Source organism: Nannobrachium achirus, assembly GCF_963921795.1.
Source record: "Nannobrachium achirus genome assembly, chromosome: 17".
NCBI lineage: Eukaryota > Metazoa > Chordata > Actinopteri > Myctophiformes > Myctophidae > Nannobrachium > Nannobrachium achirus.
The window spans coordinates 60,480,087-60,497,586 of record NC_137824.1 but is presented as its reverse complement, the minus strand read 5'-3'; the positions used below and the strand labels follow the sequence as shown (position 1 = coordinate 60,497,586).

General features: G+C 47.5%; 1 protein-coding gene across 2 annotated transcripts in view; it reads left to right on the top strand.

Annotated features, from left to right (window-relative positions):
• tgfbi (transforming growth factor, beta-induced) overlaps window positions 1-17,500 on the top strand; it is a 48,410-nt gene that overhangs the window by 21,133 nt on the left and 9,777 nt on the right. For both annotated transcript variants that reach the window (XM_080745864.1, XM_080745865.1), the window contains 5 exons: window positions 299-511; window positions 1,562-1,699; window positions 4,744-4,877; window positions 9,544-9,680; window positions 13,624-13,754. In XM_080745864.1, the coding sequence (XP_080601990.1) occupies window positions 299-511; window positions 1,562-1,699; window positions 4,744-4,877; window positions 9,544-9,680; window positions 13,624-13,754 (753 nt within the window). The remainder of the gene's footprint in view (window positions 1-298; window positions 512-1,561; window positions 1,700-4,743; window positions 4,878-9,543; window positions 9,681-13,623; window positions 13,755-17,500) is intronic.

Here is a 17,500-nt window from a genome sequence, read left to right as displayed (position 1 = left end):
TGTCTTTTGGTTGGAAGCGGAGGATGGGTCTTTTGATGTGGCCGTACCAGCGCATCTGGCGCTGTGCTGCCATACGGGACGTGGGGGGGATGTTGGGTGCGTTCCCTCAACGTGATGTTGGAGACCTTATCATGCCATTTTATCCCCTCCATTGAGCGCAGCACTCTGGTATCACAGTTATGGATTCTGTCAAAGAAAATATAAGTGAGGGGATATTTTGAATATCGTAAATGTCAATTTCTTTGGTCACAATAACCGTGACATGACATTTCCATATTGTCTCATCCCTACTCTCCAGACCTGCTGAACTATCACATCCTGAACCACATGCAGTGTGCAGAGTCCATCGTGACGGGGACCCCCATGGAGACACTGCAGGGCACCGTGCTGGAGGTGGGCTGTGACGGGGACCAGATGACCCTGAACGGGAAGGCTGTCATCACCAGGAAGGACCAGCTGGGGACCAACGGGGTGGTCCACTACATCAACGAGCTGCTCATCCCTGACTCAGGTAACGGACACTACCACATGCACACACACACACACACACACACACACACACACACACACACACACACACACACACACACACACACACACACACACACACACACACACACCATCATCATCGGCGGTCACTCGGGACGAGTATGACTGTCTTCTTCTCGGGGTCGTCTACTTGTGGGTCCTCAGGTGGGCGTAGAGGCCGATCCGGGATCCACATATTTTTGTGCAGTGTGGGCAGGGGAAAGTGGTGGTGGGTTGTGGAGCACACCGAGTGTAATCAGAGCATTTACAGATCACTCATAGTGCACGCACCGGGTGCAATCAGTGCATACAGAGGGACAGGCAACAGTGCGGTTGATCAACAGACGGCTCGGGGACATAGAAACTACATCATAACTAGAAGCAGTGCTCTTCCGAGCACAGGTCTCCACCAGGTCAGGTAGGTCCTGGTGGCGCAAAATGTGAAAAGGGTGCCATGCTGGTGGCGCAATGTGAAAAGAGTGGCATTTGTTCCTTGACCTAGTGGGAATGTGCGTGCAGAATTTCTCTGTAACACAAGCTGCATTCATGATTTAAGTGATTTTGTTCAAAATGGACCAATCCTGCAAACTTTGGAAGCCAATGTTAGCAAATTATGATGGAATATGAAATATCGGACAGATCTGTCTTGATCACATGACTATAGAGATACTTTGTAGTGATTTACATGATTTTTGGAAAAACTCAAGGTATAATAGGAAAAAATGTGTTTTACATAAGTCGGCCTCCTGGTGGCGCTATAAAAGGCAGATATGAAAAAAGCAGGGCAAAGGTTTTTCCTTGACCTCTAGGGAGTGCACATACAAAGTTGTACACTGATCAGTGGAGATATAGGTAAAAACACGAATCGGCCTGTTATAGCGCCACCATGAGGCTGATTTGAAAATATTGAAGTGGCGGACGGAGGGGAAAACATACTCTCCCCCATGCCTTCGGCTGGTGGAGACAATTATCACAGCTACAGTGTGAGTAAAGCAGATCATGTCTGAGTCCATTCTGTCTTTTCTCTCCTCAGCTAAAACCCTGCTGGAGCTGGCTGAGGGCTCGGTCGTAACCACGGCAACCAAGATGTTTTTTGACGCTGGGTTGACCTCTCACCTCTCAGGCTCTGAGGAGTTGACCCTGCTGGCCCCCCAGAACGAGGCCTTCAAAGGTGTGTGTGTGTGTGTGTGTGTGTGTGTGTGTGTGTGTGCGCGTGTGTGCGTGTGTGCGTGTGTGCGTGTGTGTGTGTGTGTGTGTGTGTGTGTGTGTGTGTGTGTGTGTGCGCGTGTGTGTGTGTGTGTGTGTGTGTGTGTGTGTGTGTGTGTGTGTGTGTGTGTGTGTGTGTGTGTGTGTGCGTGCGTGCGTGCGTGTGTGTGTGTGAATAGGTGTTTATGGCCTACCGGTATAATCACTTTCACACATGCATGGTGTTAAGGCAGTTTAACAGACTGTAAACAGACCTGTACTGTATATGCAGTTTACAGTATGTTTGAACAACAACATTCCTAGGACGGGACGGTGATGCAACAGTAGGGGTGTAACCATACATTTGGACAACGATACGATACGCATCACCATACATGGTTGACAATACAATACATGGACGATATTGGTTCATTCATGGCGATACGATACGATTCGATGACATATCGATAGAGCAGGTTTTTAAGGTAAAAATCTATTATGGATATAAATAAGTAAACACTGTGATTCTTTAGCACATGGACATTATATTTCAACACATAAGGACAAACCCACACCTTGACATGAACACAGAGATTACACACATTTATCCATAGACCAAGAGTAGCTATATGGAATGGAAAACTAATTAGACCCCTCTTTTTCATTTTCTCTCTTAAAATTGCTAAATACAATCGATTATTGCAAAACGATTCGATACCGATTATTTGCATTCTAAAGCGATACCGATACGATAAGTAGATCATTGCAAATTAAAAACGATTGTTACAGCCTGGTTAATGTCTGAATAATCAGGGCTCATGGACCATGCTGGACCTTTTTGTTTAAATTACATTTTTGACAAAAACACATAAAGATCTACTGTAATCCTAAATGACCATCACAGGTCTGTTAGGGCTCGTACACACTGCAAGATATTGGCTCTGATTATGCTGTCGCTGACAACTTTTGAAGCTCGCCGACAAAAACGGCGATCTGCAGCAAGATGGAGCTTTGCTCAGAGAGGTTTTGCTCGTTGTGTGTGAAAGGCACTGCGAGATGATCTGCCCGTGATAATAGTACTCGGCGATGCCTTTCCGAGCGTTTAGATATCTAGCAGCTTTGATATTTGTCTCTGTGGCAGACTGGACGTCATACAGTATGAAAGAGGTTGCAAGCTCACCCCGAGAGGATCCGTGTTACAGCCAATACAAAACATGCAGGAATTTCGTGTTCCTTCCACGTGCTACGTCCATCCCAGGGAAAATCCCCCCTGTCAGGTGAAAAGAAACAACTTGGACTCCTCGTGCATAGAAGGAAGCATGAGGTCAGTCCGTTGTCTCCCCAGGCGCGGCAGAGGGAGAGCAGAGCCCAGGATTACATAGCTTAGGCAATTGGCACTGGGTGAAAAAATGGGTTGCAAAATCGTGGGATAAAAATTATAGAGTAAAAAAACAGCCAATGAGAGCACAGGACAGCTGTGCTCACAGACTGTCTGTCTGTCTGTCTGTCTGTCTGTCTGTCTGTCTGTCTGTCTGTCGGTCTTTATCAATAGATGGATAGTATCCAGTTATTCATGATATCCAAATTGATATCATGATTCTCATCATGATTGTGATAGCCTTTTATTCAGAGGGTAAATTCAGGTGTCTTATTGGTAGTAATATTGCTGTTAAATAATAGTCTGTTTCATAGCAATATAAAACCAACGCATCTCACTTCAATATGTTGATAAAACCTCGTAGCAGCAATTTTACTACCAAAACCTCCACAGGCTGTCCGTGGGTCAGTGAGTCAGTCAGTCAGTGAGTCAGTGAGTCAGTCACACTTTTGCCCTGCTCATATCTCCACAACCGTTGACCCGATCCATGGCAGATTTTGCACACACACTCCTTGACTGCCAAACTACAACCTCCAAGGACCCCCGGAGCCCCAGGGACCCCCGGGTCCCTGGGGGACCCCCAGATGTAAAAATGACCAAATGTGGTCACACGTCACACGTCACACTTTTTCCCTGCTCATATCTCCGCAACCGTTGACCCGATCCATGGCAGATTTTGCACACACACTCCTTGACTGCCAAACTACAACCTCCAAGGACCCCCGGAGCCCCAGGGACCCCCGGGTCCCTGGGGGACCCCCAGATGTAAAAATGACCAAATGTGGTCACACGTCACACGTCACACTTTTTCCCTGCTCATATCTCCGCAACCGTTGACCCGATCCATGCCAGATTTTGCACACACACTCCTTGCCTGCCAAACTACAACCTCCGGACCCCCGGAGCCCCAGGGACCCCCAGGTCCCTGGGGGACCCCCAGATGGCAAAAATGACCAAATGACCACCGCAAAGGGGCTGCTCACGGTGAATTCCCGGGGACCACCGACTCCTGGTGCTCCAGAATGGATGCAAAAGTGGTGGCGCCCCCAGTGGAGGACCCCCTGCCACTGCAGCGCGCATAAAATGCCGTAACTCGGGCTAGGAGCGTCCGGGAGAGCCGGGGCCGGTACCTATTCGTCCGCCAAGGCAACGCGGACACCCCACCCCTCATTTCTCACATGGCCCTATTCTAGCGCCACCTTCAGGCCGATTTTTAAAACACATTTTTGGACACTGCTCCTACAGTTTATGCCCTAAAATCACGAATATCACTACACAGCATGTCTACACTCATGTCATCAACATGGATCAGGAATATTTTGGAAAAACAAATGTTTGCCCTATTTGTGGAGATAAGCCACCTACGGTCGCTTATCTCCCGATTAGGGAGTCTTACTGGTGTTATGAAAACATTGAACACGTGCGATGTCTCAATCTATGCGTGTGTGTGTGTGTGTGTGTGCGTGCATCTGTGTGTGTGTGTGTGTGTGTGTGTGTGTGTGTGTGTGTGTGTGTGTGTGTGTGTGTGTGTGTGTGTGTGTGTGTGTGTGTGTGTGTGTGTGTGTGTGTGCGTGCGTCTGTGTGTGTGTGTGTGTGTGTGTGTGTGTGTGTGTGTGTGTGTGTGTGTGTGTGTGTGTGTGTGTGATTGACAGGTGGTGTGACGGCGACCCCTGGGATGTTGCTGAACCACCTGGTGAAAGGTCAGCTGACCTCCAGGTCGTTGTACCACGGCCAGGCGCTGGAGACGCTGGGAGGAGCCAAGCTGAGAGTGTTTGTTTACCGCAATGTAGGAGCACACACACACACACACACACACACACACACACACACACACACACACACACACACACACACACACACACACACACACACACACACACACGCTTACTGTATATACACAAATGTTTATTTATGTCCACATAAATAGAAGTAAAAGGATGTCTCGTACAAAGAACATAAACAGACAATATGAGAACAGCCTGTTACTGGAGAGGTTGTCTCACGTGGCCAGACTGTTGACTCTGTGATTTGCAAATGCTCCCGTCATACAGTCTGGCAAAACGAAAAAATAACGGTGAGCATCCGGTTAAAGCGGAAGTGAAGCCTCTTCCCCACTTCTGTTTCCGTCTCACATCACGCACATTTATCCTAACTAGCCTACAGCCCCCTGCGGGGGCCTGGCCCCTTTGTGTGTGTGCCTGTTAGTCCCCCTTGGTGTGAAGCAGACAGACTGTGATTTTGCTCTCTCTGGAAGTGCCCCCGGACTGGGAGTGTGCTGCTTGGTGACGCCCATTTGTGATGTAATTCGCATCACAGGACAAAGCCGCCTACAGGCCAAAATTTGGGAAAATATTTTAAACATTTGGGGATTATGAGAAGTAGAGACACATCTGAAGGTGATAAAGTTGATGTTGGGCAAGGTACATGCGTTATTGATTTTTGTATTATGTTTTTTAGACAATTGCTGAACGTGGAGTTACAGATGGAAACACACACACACACACACGGGGCGATTCTAATTAAGGTTGTGGGATGGGATATAACTAAAAATCATCTAAGCATATTTAGTGTGCTGCTTAGCAAAAATGACATTTTAAAATATATTTTCTTGAACGTAAATGCCAGCTTCCATTACTCACCGTTCAGGAGTTGTAGTTCCAGTCTCTATATAGCATTCAGATATTGTGGAATAGTTGGCTGGCTGCGCAAGACTACTGGAGAGGCGCTTGTCAGACAAAGCAGACATATCAATAAAACAACAACTCCTTCATTGAGCATCTTCCTATAACAGCTGATACAGAGCTGTACCTTGCTGACTGTTTGGCCCTCCTTTTGGAGAGGCCTGCCATTTGTAAGCCCTTCACAACCAACTAAAGCCCTAGGCTGCCAAGGATGAAAACTAAAAGTTTACATATGTAGCCACACACACATACACATGCACACGCACGCTTGCATGCGCAGTTGCGCACGCATACCTCCCTTCGTACCTCATGCTATTGCTGCTGTGAGCATTCCATCCCCTGTGTAGGAGAGACAGACGGTAGGACAGCTGAGAGACAGACAGCCAGGGTCGTGTGATTGGACAGGATGTTTGTTTGTGTCTGGGTCGTCGCGGAAACCCCAGAGGAAGGCTGTGGTTGGCTGTCTGTCCTCCTGATGTGGGCTGCAGCTGGGAAGAAACAACCTCCCCCACCCCGGGACGCTGTCTGTCTGCTGGGGGGACAGACAGACAGACCCCCCCCCCCCCTGTCACCTGAGCTCCAGCAGTCAGATCAGAGTTATGAGGTTGTTAAAGACATGGTCTTGTGGTGAGCAGGGTTCACTGGCTGGGTCAGGGCAGAGCACTGAACATACAAATAAATGATACCCAGATGGTGCCCTGCCCTCCCCTGCTGGCACCAAGCACCAAGGTGAGTCTCTGACACATACTGGGATTGTGTGCAGACTAGGACATTAACGACTTGTGATTTTTGCAAGTCGACTCGACTCGGTAAAAAGTTGAGTTGAAGTCGACTTTATTGTTTGATGACGTCATCACATCACACACGACCCCCCAATTATTGTGTGGGGTCCCCAGATGATTAACTTAATGTGAAACATTGTTTTCTCACTCAACAGCAAACAAACCAACATAACGTTTAAGTGTATAGAGGGTATCTGCACATTTCTAAAGTGACAATTTAAGGACTTTTTAATACTTCTAAAATGACAAATTAAACATTGGCCAAATTGTCAAATATATAGAGGCAGAAATTGTGAAAATAGACGATTTACATGCTCACAACGCCTCGCAATGCGAAGCGTTGTGAAGCATGTAGATCGGCTATTTCACACAAGAAAGTTTTTTTTTTTCAACTTCAACTTTCGACTTTCTCTTCAACTTTTGGAGCGGTGAAAGCGCTCCCAATAGACAGGTATGTCCGTGGGTATGTCCGTGGGTGGGTGGCTGGGTGGCTGGGTTGCTGGGTGGGTGGCTGGGTGGCTGGCCGTGTCCGTAGCCTGGCAATACCTTGAGTGGCCACACACAACACACTAGTTAAAGGAGGGGCGCTGTTTTGTGCAGGCCAGGCACACTCACCACTCACTCACAGGCACAGTTTACAGTTTAGGCATTTAGCAACACACACAGGGTATAGCTGCTCAGATTCACCGCTCCACTTCGAACCGAGGTTTGATTTTTCATTAATGCCCTAGTCCAGACCAGAGCATGTGAGCAGAGCAGGGAGCGTGGCTGTTTTGAATGGAGGGTTTTGTGTCAGAGTGGTTTGGAGCGAGGATTCTTCCTCTGCTCTTTGGAGCGCTGACCGTCCTCCGTTCCAATCCCATCCTGTTGGGGACGCGAACCACATGTCTGAACCTCACACGCAGTGCACTCAGCACAGCGGAGAGCAGAGCAGAGTCAGCAGACACAAAGAATTCACAGCGCATGTCTTTGATAGAGATTTCACCCAAATGTCTCTGTCATCCACACAAGTATGATTATAAATACCTTGTGTCAGTTAAGTTATATCAGCAGCCAGGCAAAGGATACCATTTGAAATGCAAGTGAGACGGCATTTCCCAGCGTTCCGCTCCGCTCCTGAGCTCTGGTCCAGACCACTGAGACCAGGAGGTGTACTGTACATCATGTCCAGAGCAGTGTGTGATTTTGACAGTGAATGTTGTCGTATTTTAGTCGTCATTTTATACTTGGCTGATTTTACACTTGTCTCATCTACAAGCTCACAACGCACCCCAGAGCGCAACACTTGAGCGCAACACTTGAGCGCAACCAAGCATAAAATGACCTGTTTTTTAGTTTTACTGGATCTCTTCTTGTGAAGCGGGCAGACGACTGTTTAGCAGACAGGAAGCAGGTTGTTCATTCCAACATGAACACAGCATCTGAAGCATTCTTTAACTCCAAGCTCACTGAACTAAAATGTTGGACCCCATCTTCACCAGACACACAATGTGCTCAATATTCTGACACTAAAATGTACTTTATTATAAATCTTTCTCTGTCCCAGCAACTCGCTCTTGTGGGATCTAGCAGCAGTAAACATACTGTAGATCTGCTATACCGCACCGTGCATTAAGAGATGTTCCTGTTATACAACTCAGCACAGTGCGTCTCTGCTCTGTGGGTCTGCTGATACAGTAACACTACATATGGCTGACACACACACACGCACGCACGTACGCACACACACACACACGCACGCACGCACGCACGCACGCACGCACACACACACACACACACACGCGCACACATAGTTGTGCTTAGTAATGAAGTCTACAGACCACAACATATTTCCTCCTGTAACAACAGTCCACCACCAAGAAACCTTTCCAGACAGCTGTGTGTGTGTGTGTGTGTGTGTGTGTGTGTGTGTGTGTGTGTGTGTGTGTGTGTGTGTGTGTGCGCGCACACTCATGCACGCACGCACGCACTCATGCACGCACGCACTCACGCACTCACGCACGCACGCACGCACGCACGCACGCACGCACACACACACACACACACATAATACACAGGATACGTTGGTTGTCTAGAACAGTGGGTCTCAAAGTGGTGTCCGGGGACCCCCTGGGGTCCTTGAGGGAGTTCCAGGAGGTCCTGAGCTAAATGATAGTTAGGAACCAAATGGACCCTTATGGGTCTGTAACTCAGAGAGTGTACAAATGGAAATTTGGTTCAATTCTGTACACTCTCAGAGTTAAATTAATATTGATTTTACAAATAAATTGTTGTCTCAGAGATAGAAATGGGGGTCCGTAGACTATAATGCATGTCAAAGTGGGGGTCCTTGCAATTAAAATGGTTGAGAATCACTGCTAGAGCCGTAAAATATTCTCTTATATGAGGGTGCCTGGCACGTCTTTTCAAATGGGGGTCCACAGGATAATAAGTGTCAATTTGGGGGTCCTCGACATGAAAAAGAACCACTGGTCCAGAACATATGAATTGTCTGTTACATTGTGTAGTGTTGTATGTGTGTCATTGTGTGTAGAACCTATGTATTGTCTGTTACATTGTGTAGTGTTGTATGTGTGTCATTGTGTGTAGAACCTATGTATTGTCTGTTACATTGTGTAGTGTTGTATGTGTGTCATTGTGTGTAGAACCTATGTATTGTCTGTTACATTGTGTAGTGTTGTATGTGTGTCATTGTGTGTAGAACCTATGTATTGTCTATTACAGTGTGTATCATTGTGTGTAGAACCTATGTACTGTCTATTACAGTGTGTATCGTTGTGTATCCTCCTATAGAACCTGTGCATAGAGAACTATTATAGTGTGTGTCATTGTGTGTAGTAGAACCTATGTACTGTCTATTACAGTGTGTATCGTTGTGTATCCTCCTATAGAACCTGTGCATAGAGAACTATTATAGTGTGTGTCATTGTGTGTAGTAGAACCTATGTACTGTCTATTACAGAGTGTATCATTGTGTATCATCCTATAGAACCTGTGCATCGAGAACGCCTGCATCGCAGCCCATGATAAAACAGGTCGTTTCGCCACCATGTTCACCGTGGACAAGGTGCTCACCCCCCCAATGGGCACCGTCATGGACGTCCTGAAGCAAGACCACAGATTCAGGTACCATTCACACACACATTCATTACATTCACCCATTCACACACACATTCATTACATTCATCCATTCACACACACATTCATACAGTGATGTCAGAGGAAACCATGCTTGGCACCAACCTGCTCATCAGGAGCAGTTAGGGGTTCAGAGTCTTGCTCAAGGACTCTTCAACACTGACTCTGGGGGAGCCCGGGATCGGACCGGGAACCCTCTGTGTTTTAAGACGGCAACTCTACCCCTGAGCCACTGCCCCTGTCTGTCTCACTTCTCCCCTCCCCTCTTTCTTTCTTTCTTTCTTTCTTTCTTTCTTTCTTTCTTTCTTTCTTCCTCTCTCTCTCTCTAGATGATATACCAGTGTATTTCTGCTGAACTGAAGGCTCTTAAACGAGTCACAGAGAAGCTGGAAGCTCTAAAGATTTTTTTTCCCCTTTTCTTCCAGACAGACGTTTTGTTTCAGGAGTTTTATGAGAAGTAATTAGAGTAAAAAGACCCTGGAAATGTTCTCCAACCTGTAATGACTTTAGCAGCCAGAGGAACCAGGAACCCAGCCAAGACCCCCCCGACCCCCCTCCCCCCTCCTCCTCTCCCCTCTCCCCCTCTCCATCTCTCTAACAGCGTTGCCAGACGATGTGAGAGAAACAAGCAACCAGATCTATGAAAACAAGCCCAAAAGAATCCACTAATATCTTGGGGGAAATATTTTTGAAACACTTAAACAACATAAATCTGGTATGAGGGGGTCCCTGTAATAAAATATTTTCAGATGGCGATAAATGGACAATTAATCAACTACTCTTTAGAAACAAGATCCTCCCAATCATTCCATCCATCCATCTTCAATCGCTTATCCGAAATCGGGTCGTGGGGGTAAAAGTTCCAACTGAGACTTCCAGATTTATTATCCAAAAAAACACAACCCACAACTACCAATATTTACAAGTAACTTAGCAGAAAAAACAAGCCTAAAGTCACTTAGACTTGGCAACCCCCCCCCGCCCCTCCCCTCCCTACAGGAATGCCCCCCCCCCCCCCCCCATAATGACTAGTGTAATCATTCAGTGTTTCTAATAAACACTGTCAAACTAAGAGCTGTTTTATTGCTAACAGTTTACAATCCACAGTTCAGGCGTTTAGCAGCGTCACAGCGTCACATCCACAGCCAGATGCTAAGTTCATGATGATGAACCCTCGTCAACAACTAAACACTCACATCAATACATACCAATGAAAAGAACTAACAATTAAGAGCTGCTAACTAAACATTTATGCTTTTGCGGTGAAGCAAATCAGTTCAAATAAAATAACATGACATATTACGTACGTCACCAACACAGCTCTGCGTACAGTTTATCAAACGTACAGGATTTATTTATTTATACATCAGAGAATGATGAGGAGGGCTGGGGGGTGAGAGGGTGAATGATGAGGAGGGCTGGGGGTGAGAGGGTGAATGATGAGGAGGGCTGGGGGGTGAGAGGGTGAATGATGAGGAGGGCTGGGGGTGAGAGGGTGAATGATGAGGAGGGCTGGGGGGTGAGAGGGTGAATGATGAGGAGGGCTGGGGGGTGAGAGGGTGAATGATGAGGAGGGCTGGGGGGTGAGAGGGTGAATGATGAGGAGGGCTGGGGGTGAGAGGGTGAATGATGAGGAGGGCTGGGGGTGAGAGGGTGAATGATGAGGAGGGCTGGGGGGTGAGAGGGTGAATGATGAGGAGGGCTGGGGGGTGAGAGGGTGAATGATGAGGAGTGCTGGGGTGAGAGGGTGAATGATGAGGAGGGCTGGGGGGTGAGAGGGTGAATGATGAGGAGTGCTGGGGTGAGAGGGTGAATGATGAGGAGGGCTGGGGGTGAGAGGGTGAATGATGAGGAGTGCTGGGGTGAGAGGGTGAATGATGAGGAGGGCTGGGGGTGAGAGGGTGAATGATGAGGAGGGCTGGGGGTGAGAGGGTGAATGATGAGGAGGGCTGGGGGGTGAGAGGGTGAATGATGAGGAGGGCTGGGGGGTGAGAGGGTGAAAAGGTGACTTTTCAGACTGCAGTGGAACAGAGAGAGGGCGAGATCATTTAGCGACCTACAACTGGGTTGCAACCTGGTCGGTAGTTTTCAGCAACCGGGTTGCTAAAGTTACCGACCGGGCCGGTAAATCACTGACTGGGTCGCTAAATCTACCAACTGGGTCGCTAAATCTACCGACCGGGCAGGTAAATCACTGACTGGGTCGCTAAATCTACCGAACGGGCCGCTAAATCACCGACCTGGCCCGGTCGGTGATTTTGCAGCACGGTTGGTAGATTTAGCGACCCGGTCGGTAGATTTAGCGACCCGGTCAGTAGATTTAGCGACCCTTCGGTAGATTTAGCAACCTGGTCGATGAAAACTACAGACCAGGTTGCAACCCAGTTGTAGGTCGCTAAATGATCTCGCTCCAACTGGTGGAACATTAGGAGTGAGTTAAGGAGGTCATTCAATTCAATTCAATTCAATTCAATTCAATTCAATTCAATTCAATTCAATTCAAAGGAGCTTTATTGGCATGATAAAACATACGTTTACATTGCCAAAGCAAGTGTCACAAATAAAATAAAAACATTTGAAAATGGGGAACATATATACAGTTGGAGGGGGTACAGCATTGTGTAAAAAACAGAGCTATATCAGATTGTGTCATTTTACAGGATATAAAGCTTTTAGAACAAATAGCAGCATTGTTTTTCCTCAATACAATTTAAATAGTATAAGAAAAATAACAACTCAAATTGAAAATGCATTTAAAGGTATCAGCTCTGTTTCTACTGTGTGTGCAGTAGGTCTAGATGTCAATCCATGGTTTGTAGTCCTTAGGGTGGTTGTATTTGTAGTCCTTAGGGTGGTTGTGTTTCTAGCCTTCTTTTATCACAACAGTTCACACATCTTGCTGCTGTGTTCACACATTGTTGTATTTCTCCCAGTAGGGATGGGAGTTTTTCATCATTGGTCGGGTTTTCAAACTCACTTTGGGTGTGTGTAATCTGTGGGAAGTATGTGTCTCTGATGTCTTGGTATAGTGGGCAGGTGGTTAGGAAGTGTAGCTCTGTTTCTACCACATGTTGTGTGCAGTGGGTGCATAGCCTGTCTTCCCTTTGGGAGCAGGGTCTGTCTGTGGTGGCCTTTCTCTATGGCAAGGATGTGTTCACTGAGTCTGTACCTAGTCAAGGCTTTCCTAAGTTTTGGGTCATTTACTGTGCTCAGATATTCTGCCAATGTTAATTCTCTTTTTAGTGCTAGATTTTTCCATTTTGCTTTGGTTTTGGGTTGTCTCTTACAGTCCTGGGGGAACTGGGGGGAGCTAGTGATTCAGTCCTGGGGGAACTGGGGGGAGCTAGTGATTCAGTCCTGGGGGAACTGGGGGGAGCTAGTGATTCAGTCCTGGGGGAACTGGGGGGAGCTAGTGATTCAGTCCTGGGGGAACTGGGGGGAGCTAGTGATTCAGTCCTGGGGGAACTGGGGGGAGCTAGTGATTCAGTCCTGGGGGAACTGGGGGGAGCTAGTGATTCAGTCCTGGGGGAACTGGGGGGAGCTAGTGATTCAGTCCTGGGGGAACTGGGGGGAGCTAGTGATTCAGTCCTGGGGGAACTGGGGGGAGCTAGTGATTCAGTCCTGGGGGAACTGGGGGAGCTAGTCTAGTCATTCTACAGTTTGGGAGCCTTCAGGGATGCTTGAAACGTTGCTCAGGGAATCATAGGGAAGGTAATGACACATCCTTTTAGCTGATCTGAGTGCAGTGGGAGGTGAGGGAGGTGATCATGGTCTGAAGTTTTAAACTAAACACAAAGTGTTGTTTTAACCCTCAGTGTGCTGGTTGTGTTGGTTTAACCCTCAGTGTGCTGGTTGTGTTGTTTTAACCCTCAGTGTGCTGGTTGTGTTGTTTTAACCCTCAGTGTGCTGGTTGTGTTGTTTTAACCCTCAGTGTGCTGGTTGGAGCCGTCCAGACCGCTGGCATGACCGAGCTGATGAACCAACAGGGGGCGCTCACTGTGTTCGCTCCCACCAACGATGCCTTCAACGCCCTGCCTCAGAACGACCTGAACAGACTTCTGGGTAATGTAGTTTATACACTATCTACACTACACTACACACTGCCTCAGAACGACCTGAACAGACTTCTGGGTAATGTAGTTTATACACTATCTATACTACACTACACACTGCCTCAGAACGACCTGAACAGACTTCTGGGTAATGTAGTCTATACACCAGTAAGACTCCCTAATCGGGAGCTAAGCGACCGTACAAATATCACAACCTCCACCTCTCACGTCATACGGGCAGCCATAGTTACACCTGGAATGTTGAATCTCCATATATGGAGATAACCTACGCATCACACAAAGTCTGACCTCACCAGCCCATACTTGGGCATGGACGACTTATATCTCCATATACGGAGATGGCCATATATGGAGATACGATGACATCACAGAGTCCACAGCTGATGATGTGGCGTGATGTCATACAATACACAAACAAGCCCTATATAAAGGGGCAATTCTCACCAGGGAAGAGAGCATTCCTCGACTCAGACCTTATCGCCAGGATCAACTAAGCTTATAGCTTATCATCACATCCAACCATCTTAAGATACTCAGCTAGTGGGGAATGCTCTCTTCCCTGGTGAGAATTGCCCCTTTATATAGGGCTTGTTTGTGTATTGTATGACATCACGCCACATCATCAGCTGTGGACTCTGTGATGTCATCGTATCTCCATATATGGCCATCTCCGTATATGGAGATATAAGTCGTCCATGCCCAAGTATGGGCTGGTGAGGTCAGACTTTGTGTGATGCGTAGGTTATCTCCATATATGGAGATTCAACATTCCAGGTGTAACTATGGCTGCCCGTATGACGTGAGAGGTGGAGGTTGTGGATTGGCAGGCAAGGAGTGTGTGTGCAAAGTTTGGCATGTCTTGGGGCAACGGTGGCGGAGATATGAGTTGGGGAAAAGTGTGACATGACGGACAGACTGACTGACTGACAGACAGCCGGTGGAGGTTTTGGTAGTAAATGCGACCTGACGGTCGCAACTACACTACACTACACTACATGACATGACACAACTCACATTGTTTTATTCACTCTTGGTCCTCCCGGTGTGCCCGGGTAGTTCAGTCGGTAGAGCTCTCGCCTTTATACCGCAAGGTCATGGGTTCGATTCCGGGCACCACCAACTCGTATGAGTAGCACGGCTTGGCAAGTCGTGCGGCAAGTACTGGGAGCTGATGGTAGGTGTGGCGCTCCACCTCAGCAGTCCATCTCCCAGGGGTCTAGAGCATTGTAACGGGGACAGACTCCCGCGTGTTACCGGCTGATACCGACAATAAGCCACTCCCGACCTACTTGTTGGTCCTCCATCCCAAAAATCACTATGAGAATGAATGATACCCATCACCCCATATTTGGGGTCCCGGCTCACAGACTATAGTAGACTACTGCAGGCATCCTACTTATAAACCACTGAATGTCTGTCTGTCTGATGTCTGTCTGATATACACACTGTGACATCACTGATACTAAACTGTGCCCACGTCTGGGTTCTCCAACATGACTTCTACAGACTCCTACAGTACATTCAATCCCTCATACACTGTGCTGTGCCACCCCATAACCCATTCAATCCCTCATACACTGTGCTGTGCCACCCCATAACCCATTCAATCCCTCATACACTGTGCTGTGCCACCCCATAACCCATTCAATCCCTCATACACTGTGCTGTGCCACCCCATAACCCATTCAATCCCTCATACACTGTGCTGTGCCACCCCATAACCCAATCCCTCATACACTGTGCTGTGCCACCACATAACCCATTCAATCCCTCATACACTGTGCTGTGCCACCACATAACCCATTCAATCCCTCATACACTGTGGTGCCACCACATAACCCATTCAATCCCTCATACACTGTGCTGTGCCACCCCATAACCCATTCAATCCCTCATACACTGTGCTGTTCCACCCCATAACCCAATCCCTCATACACTGTGCTGTGCCACCCCATAACCCATTCAATCCCTCATACACTGTGCTGTGCCACCCCATAACCCATTCAATCCCTCATACACTGTGCTGTTCCACCCCATAACCCAATCCCTCATACACTGTGCTGTGCCACCACATAACCCATTCAATCCCTCATACACTGTGCTGTGCCACCACATAACCCATTCAATCCCTCATACACTGTGCTGTGCCACCACATAACCCATTCAATCCCTCATACACTGTGCTGTGCCACCACATAACCCATTCAATCCCTCATACACTGTGCTGTTCCACCCCATAACCCAATCCCTCATACACTGTGCTGTGCCACCCCATAACCCAATCTCTGCACATAAATGGGAGCACATATGTTAGAACGGGCAAAGACTAGTAGACATGAAAGGGTATTTTTTTCCATCTCTGGGGTGTCTGTATCTCGGGCGGGAGGACAAGCTTCTGCGTGACTCACAGAAATGGAAGTTCGGTAGGCCCAGATTGGGGGTCTTAAATATATACTAATGTGGGAGGCCTTGACACAACATTGGGAAGCAAGCCTGCACGCACGCACGCACGCACACACACACACACACACACACACACACACACACACACACACACACACACACACACACACACACACACGCTACCTCTCTGCGTTCTACTTCTATGTACTGTATGCACCTTGCTCTGGATTGAGAGCTAAACGCCTGCATTGTAAATGTAACTGTACATTATGTAAATGTAACTGTACTTTATGTAAATTCAACTGTAGATTATGTAAATTATAACAGTACATTATGCAACACCACACAGTTTAAGACATGATGGGTTTTACAGTGAAGTCACTCTGATGTTTGTGTGTTTGTGAGAGAGTACAGCCAATCAGATGAGTGCAGAGTAGACTAGAGAGAGAGAGAGAGAGAGAGAGAGAGAGAGAGAGAGAGAGAGAGAGAGAGAGAGAGAGAGAGAGAGAGAGAGAGAGAGAGAGAGGAATTCTCCATAATGGAGGTCCCAGATGGTTTTAAGTGCTTCCAGATCTTTATCACAGATCCATGAACCCTGGTTCTGTGATGCTCTGATGGTCTGATGCTCTGCTTCAACTCATATAAACCACATCCTGCTGCTGTGTCCTACACTGTCTCACTGTATGTCTGTCCTACTCTCTGTCTGTCTGTCTGTCTGTCTGTCTGTCTGTCTGTCTGTCTGTCTCAGCTTGTCCTAGTGTCTGTCTGTCTGTCCTAGTGTCTGTCTCAGCTTGTCCTAGTGTCTGTCTCAGCTTGTCCTAGTGTCTGTCTGTCTGTCCTACTGTCTGTCTCAGCTTGTCCTAGTGTCTGTCAATTCAATTCAAAGGAGCTTTATTGGCATGAGAAAACATACGTTTACATTGACAAAGCGATTGTCAAAAAATGTTGAAAATGGGGAACGACCCTACAAGAGACCGGGCCGTAACTCGCTATACCAAGTGAGCTGGCTCTCTTGGCGTTTGCCTTGTCTGCTGAGTGGGGGGCTGGGGTTTGCCTCCCAGTTGGAGGCGAGCTGCCTCACTCAGTCTGCTGAGCGTTACAATACACACACACACACACGCACACGCACACACGCACGCACGCACACACACACACACACACACACACACACACACACACACACACACACACACACACACACACACACACACACACACACACACACACACACACACAGGGTATAAAGCTTTTGGGACAAATTGCAGCATTGTTTTTTCTCAATACAATTTAAATAGTATAAGAAAGAAAAACTCAGATTTAAAATGCATTTAA